This window comes from Haliotis asinina, chromosome 6 (assembly GCF_037392515.1).
Source record: "Haliotis asinina isolate JCU_RB_2024 chromosome 6, JCU_Hal_asi_v2, whole genome shotgun sequence".
NCBI lineage: Eukaryota > Metazoa > Mollusca > Gastropoda > Lepetellida > Haliotidae > Haliotis > Haliotis asinina.
In genome coordinates this window covers 58535461-58548569 of record NC_090285.1, presented here as the reverse complement: position 1 = coordinate 58548569, position 13109 = coordinate 58535461, and the positions used below count along the sequence as shown (strand labels likewise).

General features: G+C 39.3%; 1 protein-coding gene across 1 annotated transcript in view; it reads right to left on the bottom strand.

Moving 5' to 3' along the window:
* The window catches only part of LOC137287655 (uncharacterized), a 57651-nt gene that overhangs the window by 2103 nt on the left and 42439 nt on the right, over positions 1–13109 (bottom strand). Inside the window, exon 3 of the mRNA XM_067820035.1 lies at positions 10020–10252. Within this exon, the coding sequence (XP_067676136.1) occupies positions 10020–10252 (233 nt within the window). The remainder of the gene's footprint in view (positions 1–10019; positions 10253–13109) is intronic.

Here is a 13109-nt window from a genome sequence, read left to right as displayed (position 1 = left end):
ATGCACATTCACAAACTCAGCTGCTAATGAATTGGAAAGTAAACCCAGGGATATTTTTGTAAATGAATACCAGAAAACAGAAAAAGAAATGACAATTATTCTGGAAGTGTTTAGCAAGGGAATCAATAGTCAAAAATACTCGATAAAGTAAATACGGAAGAAAGGTAGCCCTATTGGACACTGTTTTCTTAGAGCTTTGTACAATGTATTTCTCATGTTGGTCGTTGGTCTATTTAAGTATCAAACCTATGTTTAACTGATTTGGGGTTCGAATCCATCCCATAACAGTCCTGGTTGTGACTGATATGTTACCATTACTTCTTTGTTTCACTAAACCTGATAATCCCACGACCTATGTCACTTCGGGGGTTCCTCCTAAGCCGTGATATCACTAGAAGCTCATCAGAACCATCCCAAATTATTCTCATATACCTTCGTTGCCGTTTTCAGCTACGAGCAGTAGTCCACAGATCATAGTTCTGTGATCACATCGAATCTTTCCATATAAAAATATGTATAATCAAATGGTACTACAAACGAAATCGTCTTTTATTCCATACCAACACAGTTAACACGCCAATCGAAAGGGCTCGCATCCTCCACTAAGCACTCCCCATGACGGCAATATGATCTAAAAACAGCCTCAGCCAACAAAGGCATCTGTGGTATTATCCCAAGTAAATCATCTTAGAACATCAAATAAATACCCTTTTTAGAATCCGCCATGCACTATGGATTCATTTGGCGAGCGCGGTAGTGGGGCCAGCGATGCCCTTCCAATGGGGAATCAAACAAGACACTTCGTCACTAACAACATTAGTGATAGGCGGAATCACAGATAGGGATCCTTGGGCAAAATCGACATGTAATTATGAAATACTATGTTACTAATCAGCTCGAGCCATGGTCCGAAACGCCAAATAAGATTAAGCCCTAAGCTGTGTATCTTTGAGACTTAATAAACAGCTTAAACCATCAGTGAGTATACACATGATTGATGACTGCGTAGAACGTGCTCTATGTTGTGTTTAACAAACGCGCATTATCCCAAGGAAAAACTAACATTAGTAAGGTTAGTATTCCGTATTATTTGATGGGAGATCAATTATTGGCCACGGGGAGACATGGGCATAAAATTGATTTTGGTCTGAGTGGTAGTCTGCTCTAACGTCTAACGTCAACACTATATAATGTTTAAATGCACGCAAAACAAGTGGAATTGATATATGCCAAAGGTGAGTCATTTTTTAAATTCATGTAGACATGCTTTTAACTTTAATGGTCTTAGTGTCAATGACGAAGGCTCAAATACACGGGAGAAGGTCCAGTTGTACACCCATACCCAAGCTTTTTCTGTCATAACGTCAACCGTAATCTAATTGCTCCTGGTGGGAGATTTGGAACTTAATACCAAAAAGTATAACCAGTTTAAAACGATTTACGTTCGCCTGCATATACATACATCCCTCGGTAGTGCAAATCCCATCCTTCTTACATGTTCCAGTCACTAAAGAGTTAAGAAGTCCTAAATTGCCCATTATCACTGCTATGTTTCACAATAACGAGGTGAGCTGTCCACATTGAAAGTCCTGGGGATATCTATTACTTGATGCAAGTTTCAGGGATTATAAAAGGGCATATGTTTAGCCAGCGTAAATGCCACTCTTTTGCAGAGTATCTTATGTATGTCTAAAGTACCGTTGTTTAAGTACACTGAAGTCTCAACGTTCACAGTGCGTGTGCAGGTCAAACTCAGAATAATTACAGTAATGTTTAGGACATTAGGCGTGTCTTATGTTGTTCAAATAATATCCTCTTACTCTCGAGCTCTGTCTAAAGAAGAGAGAATCGAACGTGTTTGAAATCAAATATATCAACAAGAGTCAATAAAGGTTTCAAACTCCGAGGGTTGTTGATGAGCTTTTAACTTTTATGGGCGGTTGTTGACATATTTGAAGTCAACAGATACGATGGTGAGATAATATTTATCATCAAAATCACTCCTTCCACTTTTCAGCGTGTACACAGTTAGGTTCTTTAAGTTCAAAGGTTCAGCTAACCAGAGACTGTTCAATTAATTGTGATGCCACGGTAACCGCTTGGGTCAAAGGCCTGGTAATAATAGTATCTTAAAAAAATGTCCCTTAATTTCACCCCAGCAAAATCTTTCCTAGAAGCATTTTTTAGATACACATTCCTTGTTTACTGTCTACTTATCAACAAATCATCCCAACTCTCTGCCTATTGCCCATCTGAAAAGTTACAATAGATAATAGTGATCATAACTCTGTCTATTGTCCGTCTGATAAGTCACAATATATAATAGTGATCATGAATCTGTCTATTGTCCGCCTGATAAGTCACAATATATAATAGTGATCATAACTCTGTCTATTGCCCATCTGATGAGTCACATTATATAAAAGTGATCAGAACTGTTGTCCATCTGATGTCACAATATATAATGGTAATCAGAACTCTCTATCTATTGTCCATCTGATATATATGGTGATCATAGCTCTTTGCCTATCACCTATCTCATAAGTCACGTTATGAGACCCTAATTCTTTATTTGATGAGTGACAGTGTATACCAGTGAGTATTCTACTCTCCATCTGATCAGTCCTTATGTATATCAGAGATCCCATTTATGAAAACGACATGGATTCATTGTGGTATTTCTATGGTGTTTTCACAATAAGCCTCACCTACAAGTATCTTTCATTTAGTCGAAATCGTTGAAAACATTCAACACTATAAACATTACTCAGTTTACATTGTGCCAAAGATAGCATTGCATCGTGGGTGCTTCAGGAGTACAAATCTGTTCAATAGAAGACATTTCAGCGGTGTAAACAAATCCATCTTATAACAACATGTACTATCTTTGAACTATTGTTCTGTGTGTTAAGTGCATACCTCAGTCTGGATCTCACTGAACTTTAGCCTTTCAAAGATACCCAATAATTACTTTCAAAATAGCAAATTAGAATCAATTGAAAAGTTTACATTTAGGTCTCTTTGAGCGTTGTTTTTTATGTGGCAGAGAGTTGACAATCCAACTATAGCCTGGCCTGTTTGTTTAGGTTTCATTGCGTCTGATTATGTGTCACATTAGCTAGATAAACAGGAACCTTTTAGACCAGTAATGTAGTCAGTGTATGAAACGTATACGCTTAAAACCGAATATTGACTTTCCACACTGCTTAACAAACACACGACGGAGAATAAGGCAACTATCTGATAAAAACGATGATGGCGCCATAGGGTAGATGAGACAGGAAATCACAAGCAAATCAGGTTCAGAGTTCGTTTCCCGTAATGGGTTTATGTGTTATGCATAGTAGTTGTGCCATACAGATTCGAATTCGACTAAGACAGGAATGTCAAAGGGTGATAATTGCTAATATGACGATTTGGCTTCTCACACTGCCCGTCATAGCACACCAGGTGTTCCTACATAAGTGAATTGGTAACTGGTTAATGAATAAGTTTGGTTAAACTACTTTGGACAATATTTCCGTCATATCACAGCGTGGCCAAGGAACATGAATGAGTGGGCGAGTATGGTTTCATGCTCCTGTTAGCCATTCCCAGCAATATTGGGACACCAGGAATGAGCTACATATATTCTACCCATGCAGGGAATTGAACCCGGGTCTTCGATGAGAAGAGCGAACGCTGTCACCACTAGGCCACCCAATCCTGTAATCTAGTGAGTGAGCTGGGTTCAACGAAACAACTTACTGAATGGTTATGATGTGAGCGGAAAGCCCAAGGTCATGCAGGTGCATCACGTTATTAAAACCCTCGATCATGGATGAGGTACAACGAAGCCGAGAATCATGACTGATATTTGAACCATAATAAATTGAGTCTTAATGTTATTTTACATAGATAACTGCGGTGCCTATCAGATAAAAAAATGATGTTGGCGCACTGGGCTGGATTACTATAGGTTACTATTGAAAGTAACACCTCTCACTGGAAAGTAATTCTGAGCAGACTTCAAGAATAACATATCGTAAACGCTCATTACGAATTGCCCATATGTCGAATGGCTGCTTATTTCGATAAAAATTCAAACGCATCAGACGAATGTGACGGGAGCTGCAGGTGGTATTGTGTCCAGTTGATCGTCTTAAATTACCAGAATCGAAATCACACAATGGATTCCACTTTGAGTAGAGATTCTATGTTATCACATTTAGTGCAATACGATCGTGGCTGGATGCTTATTAACAACATGGTCCTTGTATTCAGTATGATGTCTGTATGTGCCAATAATGAATAAACGTACATATTGGCGGTTGATGTGTTTGAAAGTAACAAGTACGTGTCTTTTGAATTCCGTGATGGTTCTGTTGTGAGGCATGAGGTCAACTATCCGTTCCGACTGAGACACATATATATTTTTCTTTCAAGAAGCTAAATTATCTCTACACAGGGTAGAACTTCAGTTGTGAGAGCCACACGTTTTTCTGTAATAATTACCAAATGCCCCATGGAGTGATGACCACAGATTATTACACATGTGCACGCACATTTCAATTACAGCAAACTATTATTCAAGTGAGTTATAGCCATAATGTCGCGTCCAATGTAACCTAAACCATCTTCATTCAAGGACTGGAATGTATCATTAGGAAATATCATCTACTGAATAGTGTTTCTGCGGTCATATTGGTGCTTCGGGGAAACAGGCTCAACGTTGTGTTCCAGCACCTTTGCCCTTACATAACAATATGCCCGAGGTCACATGGTACACGGTAACACACACTTCCTACTTTTGAAGAATAACATACCTTACCGTGTCTTCCAGTTCACTGTTCGCACGTTTTTATGTCAGGTACCACGTATAGGGCTAGTCGTCAACGACTCTCTCACGTTTTGTCTGATGCCGCGGAACACATACTCGTGACACAGTCTGGATGATACAGACGTCATTGCTTTTATCCGAGTGTGGTTATTTGGCGGAGATGACAGGCATTTTCATTGTGAAAAGACCATGTTTCTGATACGTAAAGGTTTTGTTTAAAACACCTTAAGGCTTTGCGCCAAAAAGAAAAAGCAGAATGAAGAAAGAACCAGAATGAGAACTCGGTCTGTTGGCGCATTCGTGTACTTTCGTGGTGGGCAAAGATGGGCATGATATATAACCCTGACCAAAACCCTGGCCTCCAGTGCTGTTTGTGTGTTTGTTGTTTCACCACCATCAGCAGTATTCCAACTATATAACTGAGTTTTGACCGGCCAGTACAGTGACCAACAGCATGATCAACTCATCTGGGTTACCATGACATCTGTCAGCAAGCCTGACAATAGTCGTCTCTACGCCGCTGCGTCGCTGAAGAACACTTCTAATCCGGATCTTCACGGGTAATGAAAGTGGCGTATTTAACACCGAATACCATTTGAAAAACCACCAACATGCACTATACAAACCAATCCCGCGACGGACCTTCTACAGCCAGCGACATACAACCCATCCATGGGTATTTTGGACACACCGATTTACATTTTCAGGTTAAACTGGCCAGAAATCTCACAAGTGAAAATTGGAGCTGCATTCCGATCGTGCCATGCCAGTGTTTGCGTACCGAGAATACATTCGTCACCAGCCATGGCGTCCATAGCTGTGTATGCACAGGGGAGCCAAATACATTTAACACCCAGGGGTTCCTTTCACGAAGTATCTTTTACTAAGGCCAACCTTAACTCCCATTCTTTAACATTGCACTAAGGTTAACTTAGTGACTTACGATCACCTCAGTGCTTTATGAAAGGAGGCCTTTATGTCGATATAGAAAACTTTGACAGTTCCAACCATACCCTCAATGAAACCATTGATGATCCACTGTATATTTCTTTATGTCATTTCATGATTTACCTGTTGAGAGACGGTAGGACATTAACTATCACATTTATGGAGCACCCCAAACACAGGACAAACTCCTGTAGTTTTCAAAAACAAAGAACAAAGTAGTATACAAAATATCAGGAGCAAACTTGTACCAAAGATACTAAACCAAGTCAAGATACCGCTTAGATAGAATTTTACTTAAACTTACGTTCGTCGAAGTCCTCAATGTCAAAACATCAAAAATTCGATTTCGAAAAAGATACAAGAGATCAAAAGAAAGAATTTTAAATCAGATTATGATTCGTTGGAAGGCAAAGTTAAAGATTTGGAAAGAAAAGTGGGTCAGTTAATGTGATTTCGTAAAACAAAATAAAATGTTCAAATGTGGTTGGAAACTATTTTACCAACAACTAAATGCATCCAATGACATTGATGAGAAAGGATGAACCATGAATTCCATTGAAAGGTTTTGGAAACAGTCATTACCCTGCAAATACAACCTTGAGGAACCGTAGTAGATGAGCGTAATGATAATGTGCGTGAACACATAAGGTCGCCTGTGGTGTGTTTCATAACACCTGATTGCCTAAAAGTAATTGAAAGTTCAAATCAAATACGGTGTCCGAAACCGGTATTGGAAACTGTCCATCGTTTCAATTCCTGGACATTTTGTTATACTTCTCCCAAAGCGAGGTGATCTGACTATCAGGAAAAAAACGCCCTACTGCATGTCTTACAAACCTTGTGTCGTCATTCTACATCTCCAGTTTTGGTGTGTAAAGAAGGAACCAAAAAGGGATTTTGGAGCTGCATAGATCCTCCGTTAGTTTAAAAGAATTGTCTTTAAGAGGCAGTAACAAACATAGACTGAATCATTTCTAGCTGAACAGAGCTGAACCCCGATAATAAATTCAAAGACACAAACATTGACACTGTGCCTGACTTCTATTCTTTTGATGTTGTTAATTGAATGAGATATTTGGACCACTGACCACCTCACGCGAAGACTCGTGTCAAAAAATATATGCCACAACCCTAGATCTTCCATCAGTTTATATCTATCAATTATATTGTAAGCGATCTGTTTGTCTGATTATCCTTTCGTTAGGCGGAATGATGAAAGCAAGGTATTACACAGACTTCGGAAACAAGCATGTTGGCTACAGTCTAATTAACAATGTTGATTTTCTTGAGGATTGCGATTTATCAATGATTATCAGTCACGTGAAATATCAAATCAGCCCAAACGTAAACGCTTTTAATTGATCACATTATGGGCAGTGTGCTGCGGAGAAGAGCAATACCAGTGAGGCCTCGGCTCCAATGAAGTCGAAGAGCCTGAAAAGTGAAACAGAAGGCTACTCTGCTGTTCAGGACCAGTCACTTCACCTGATGACTGAGCAAGAATCAGTCGTATGAAAAGAATTTGTCATCAATGGAACATGTCGTCAATTCAGTCACTTCCCAGCAGAATCATCAATGTCTTATTTTGCATCACATTGTAAATATGAAATGTAAGTTATGAATGAAATTAACGAAGATGTCCACACATTGTCAGTGGATGAACACAGTATCATAAGCGATATGATAGCGATTCTCGGTCCGTCTTCTCCATGTTTGTGGTTTTGACACAGAGGTGAATCCATGGCACGACCCAAAATAAGTAGGGGACATCGAGGAATATGAAAATCATAAAACAGCTTGGAATAAGCCCGAACACGGCCTCAGACGTAACTAAAATCAGCCAAACTGACAGTGTCCACTTTGAAAAAAGCATATGAACCTTGTTATATTATGAAATTCCATGTGCCATTTAACACAATGTGAGAGAATATCGTAAATGTACATGCGGACCTCGCTTACGAACCGTTATGCTTTCATAACAAGAACCAAGCAGAACTCAACTGTTCTTTGTGTCCTAGGTTTGGTACATCCCAATCTTTTGACTAACACTGGGAGTACCCAGCCCTTCAGACAATAAGGGGTAATGTAGAATGATGCAGTGTTGGGGTGTCTACACAATTTCCGACCCAATCGTGTTGGGTTCGACCAGGCAGCGCCTCCTGGAACTACCATTCGCCGCCTGGGACAGTAGCCCTGAACCCGTTCTGCTTGCATTCGTTTGTTTTAATCTGTAAATATACGATAACAAGTAACACCTATATGTTACATAAATGAAGTTTCCATGTTAAAGGGGTTCTTCTGCACCCAAATATGTATTCTGCCTTGAAATATCCAAAACAATACCTTCCCGGGCACAATTACTCATAATGAACTTTAATGTGTTCTTGTGTTTGCCATGGAAGCGCGCAAGTGCATCGTGTAAATACTGTAGTCGACGGATGCAAACACAATCGATTGGAATGCTATTACAAGTGACGTTATTGACCATTCTCAGCCACAATCAATTCAAATTAACACTCATTCAACAATAGCCTCTTTGCGAAAGATTTCATCTGTTTTCGAGGACAGGTCAGAATTAAGTAGCCTCACATCCGTTACCACTAGAATGTTGGTCTTGAAATATCGCCTGTTGTTCCTAGAAAAGCATACAAGTCAGAGAATCATAAATGACTCTGGTGGTAAATATACGTCACTGACAAGTCTGTGAACATTGGAGATTGTCCACTCGGAGACATTAACTGCCCTCCCATCCTCAACGACACCCTGAAGAGTCAACGCCACATAAAAGTATCACACATCGGATATTTTACCTGAAGGAGCAGGTCAACGGGTTAATGGGGCAACCCACGCCATAAAGTCATCTCTATCACCTTCACAAATTTGCACGTCATTACTGCACACTCCCGGGAGTAATATTTCACTTAAATCATGGCGCGTCAGCACAGATGGAGAGAAATCGTAAATGTCAGCGAGCAATCGGTTTCTATTACCTGTCGAAAGAGATGCCATTTGGTGTAAAAGACAAAATATTGACTGCGAAACATACTTATTGATGCCACGTGTTTGGTCGTAAGCGTTTACTGTCTGAATAATGGTTCGGTTACCCAAGGATTATAATCGGAACACCTCGCCACTATGATAAACGATGCCTTCTTGGTGTTCTTTAGTTTTGACATTTCTAACATTGTTTAGTATCTCGCTAATACGCTATGATAGGTTCCATAAAAGGTGTTTTCCTACGAGCCCTTACACGGGACACGAACTTGGCCAATGCGATGAGGACTGGAAATATGCGATCATAAGGTACTAGGCTGACAGCTGGGTGTCTGTGATTTCTTTAGTGTAAACCTTGTAAATGATGAAAATATTGCATTTAATTTAATAAAGCGCTCCCCATATGTTAAAACTAACCGCCCTTGAGCAGGATATGCGGCTCGCACAAAACGTTACGAGGTTGAGCTGGAACGCAGTTCAACACATGTGTTTGATTTTCAAACTCATTGCCTTATCTGTATATCATCTTATCATGTACTGTATAACAACTAAAGACGGTTGAACTCATCGTATTTCTTCGTCTTAATTGTGAGCTAGTTCTCATGTCGACATGGTTGACAATGGTGCGGGATCAATACAGTATGATAATTGTAGGAATAAGGGCAAGACAGCTTATCAACCTACAGCTAAGAATTGTATTTCTATGATATTTACTGATTGCATGAGAACATATCGATGTCTATATACGAATGTTGTGCCAATAACTTTCATGTACTAAAACAGCAATAGGTCATTGTAAGCATAACATTTCCCAGAAATGTAGGATAACTATGGATGCCTTAAATACTAACTATAGAACAACTGAGTGAATAATAATGTTTGAACCGACTGCAGACGTAGTTCGAGTTATCAAGCACTGCTAGATCAAATCTAGGTCACCATGATAAAGTTTGAATATTGCCAACTGCAACTTGAGGCAACGTCCATTCACTAAACCAGAAAACTTGAAACTGACACCATCGAAAATCTTTACGAAACGAAAACTAAAATATGTAACCTAAAACTAAGAAATTCAGTATCAAACGTTTAGTCGCCTATTCACGAACCCGATGTTTTGTATACATATATAACACACCCACAAACCTCATCGATTCACCCATATAAGCATTCCATCCAACCGTTGGTGTACTAAACACAACGTTTGACACCAATGCATGTATACATGGGTGAACCCTGTTTCAGAGTATCAAACACCTACCAAAGTCCTCAACATGATGTTAAGTCTATCAATATCGTTCTGTCTCTCCGCGAGGGATCTTTGTGGAATGCCCCCCTGAAAACTGTCTAAGTCATCTCCATTCTGTTCTTCGTTCATATCTAATCCAACGGAGGAAGGAAACCGTTCACGTAAAAGAAGCTGCCTTAACAAGTTGCTCTGTTTCCGGGTGTCTATTGTCTGGGCGATGTTTGGGTCCGACCTCTTGCCATTGCCTGAAACAACACAAGAAAGGGTAAATTCACCTGAAGGTTGTAGGTTGCCTCAATAATGGGAAATTTCCTTTGAAAGGATAAGAGCTGCACATTTGGTTGAAGTAGAAAGAACGTGTTCCTTCAATGATGCTTTTAAAATAATTACAGACGGTTAAGCCGTACACGGTTTTATAAGAATATGGATAACGCTGATGTAAATTTGAAACGCGATGCATATTGATGGGGTGGGTTTTTTTAATCTAAACACGTTACTAGTAAAGGTTTCAAGCCCCGCATAAACGAAATCAACAAAAGTAGAAATATCAAACGTAAGGATCCGAGAACACTCAGTTTCAAATATCGTTCCTTGAAAGATTCCACTGGAGAGGAAGAGAAATAGAAAAAAAACAATCTCACATCTGGAGAAATAAAAGGGCACTAGGTGGTAGTTGAATGGCAACTCTGACAAAGCACTTCTTACAAGGTAACTAGATATGCTTCGTCACAGCGAATTTAAAATTTTCTGTCATGGTTCGGCTTATCCATGGCGTCTAAATCGAATTATAACTAGTTAACACGTATTACCAATTATTGCGTAACAATGATACAATATATTGCTTAGTGTCGTCTGCATAACCACCCTTATCGACGCTGTAAATGTGTGGCGTATTTCTAAAAGGTCCCATACAGATATATATGCCATCATGTATAAATAGGTCCATTTACCTGAATAAAGAACACGTTCCTTGAGGAGTCCCTTATAGAGCGGTCAAGCTTGATGCAATTCATGATAGGATGTCGCTAAATAAAGATAACCATCCGTGGAAGAGCAATGACCTTTGTTGTCATATTACTGTACCGAAATGACATTATTTAATGCTCAAAAGGATATGTTTAAATGGGGAAAACGCTTCCACGAATTTTAACCTCGTATTCCCAATGTTTGCTAAACGTGTCCTGGACCATTTGAGCAAGAAACTAATAATGTTGAAGTAATTATGCCCTAAAAGCTTCACTTATGCTCGCCGAAGGCTTTCAAATCGGAATCGCTCTATAGAATGTTGTAAAAGACATAAAGTGCGGGAACTTGGAACACAAGGATGACAATATTGTCTCTCAACTAATGGGAAATCGCAGGATGTTTTTCTTATTCTCCTTAACATCTTAATTTCCATTTTTAAGCATTTTATTCCCTGTTTCGATCTTTTCGCTAATATTAAGTGCCCTTCTAGTTTCGCTAGGGCATGGTAAATACCAGTCGAGAGTTTCATGTCAATGTCATTTCCCCACTGAAGTCAATGGAGGTCTGAACGCGTTATAGGAAAGCTTTCTTCAATGAGATTCTGGCAAGCTCCCACACACTCGTCCAATAGAACCCTCGCAGGACTGCCTGGTAGAATCTGATGCACAAGTACGATTCTCTTATCATCTCCAAGTATAATTAAATAGAATGTTAAGTGGATCACCTCAAAGGTCAATTGACACATTATAAGACTGTCATTTTACAGGGTATATGTTTGTAATTGGAAACTTGCAAATAATGTTTGCAAAAGCCCTCTAATACGTAAACAATCTGTCGTTTTAATCCAATTGACAGCGAGGATTGTGTTCCGAGCGTGGCATTAAAACAGTTTAAATTGGACAAGTAAAAGGTAGGGGAAAAGCAATTTCAATTTTGAAAGAAAGTGTCTGGAATGGAGCTGGTGACAACACTAATATCATTCTTGGTCAAGTGGGGAGTGTGTTTTTTTTACAAAAGAAACTGAGATAAAAATAAAAAAGGACATTATTTTAATGTAAGCGACATCGGCTTGGAAAGTTAAACGAACGAATAGCCCGTTTTTCCTTGGAGAAAAGCATTTATCATATTTCTTTTCTCTCGAGTATTCTTTATGTTTTTAAAACAAAAAATGTACTCCCAGACAGTTAGTTCGAGCATCTGACGTGAGAGCTAAGTAGCATGATTTCATAATGAAGGCATGCAAATAATACCATGTTTTTATGTTCGAAAACGACGTACCTTTAACATTCGAACAACAATACCACCGAGGCAACCAGCAGTGTTATTTTGCAATTCTTTTTAACACGTCACGTACATTTGCAAAAAATGAAATTGATATTCGACAATGACTCTCTTTTTTCACGACTGGAACATTTACTACGCCCATGACCAGTGCTTGGCTGTAAACGTTGAGAGGAACGTTTTCACTTTGGGTTGGAAAACATAAAATGTCATTCAATCGCTAAACCAAATACCTTAAAACGAAAGAATCTAATATGAGTGTGTATTTTATCAAGTAATTCAGAAGAAATTGGTACTTTTATCTAAAATGAGCAGCAATAACGAGTAACCTTGAAATTAGGGGAACACACAGTGTTAAAAAGTGCAGTTAAAAAGCAAGCGTTAAATGTTACGGTTGGCAGGTCGCCAATCGGGTCAGCATACACCCGTTACATTATACGCACAGACGCTTCTGGAGTCGGGACGTCGATTTGTCTTACTTCGTGAGATTACACAATCAAATGCTCAAGGGAAAGTTTGGTAATAAACATCTTCTCAATCCTGAACCGATTTCCCTCCTCACAAACTCACTGCAATCATTTCGGGAGATATTTACGAATCACAGCCGGTATAATAAGCCCTAGTTTATGAAGTTAATGTGCCAAGCGCCGCCAAGACATCGTCAAAGGGTTAATGTGTGTAATCTTCATCACTAGATGTGTGGGACGAAAGAGGGGTTCATGCCCCAGCCTAACTACCAAGTTCAGAAGAAGAAAATATTTGGAAGACTTGCTATTCAGAGGCGCAAATGTATTCTTCACTTACTATTATCAACACAATGTCCAGTGAGTACTGTTAGTCACTTAAAGAACACTC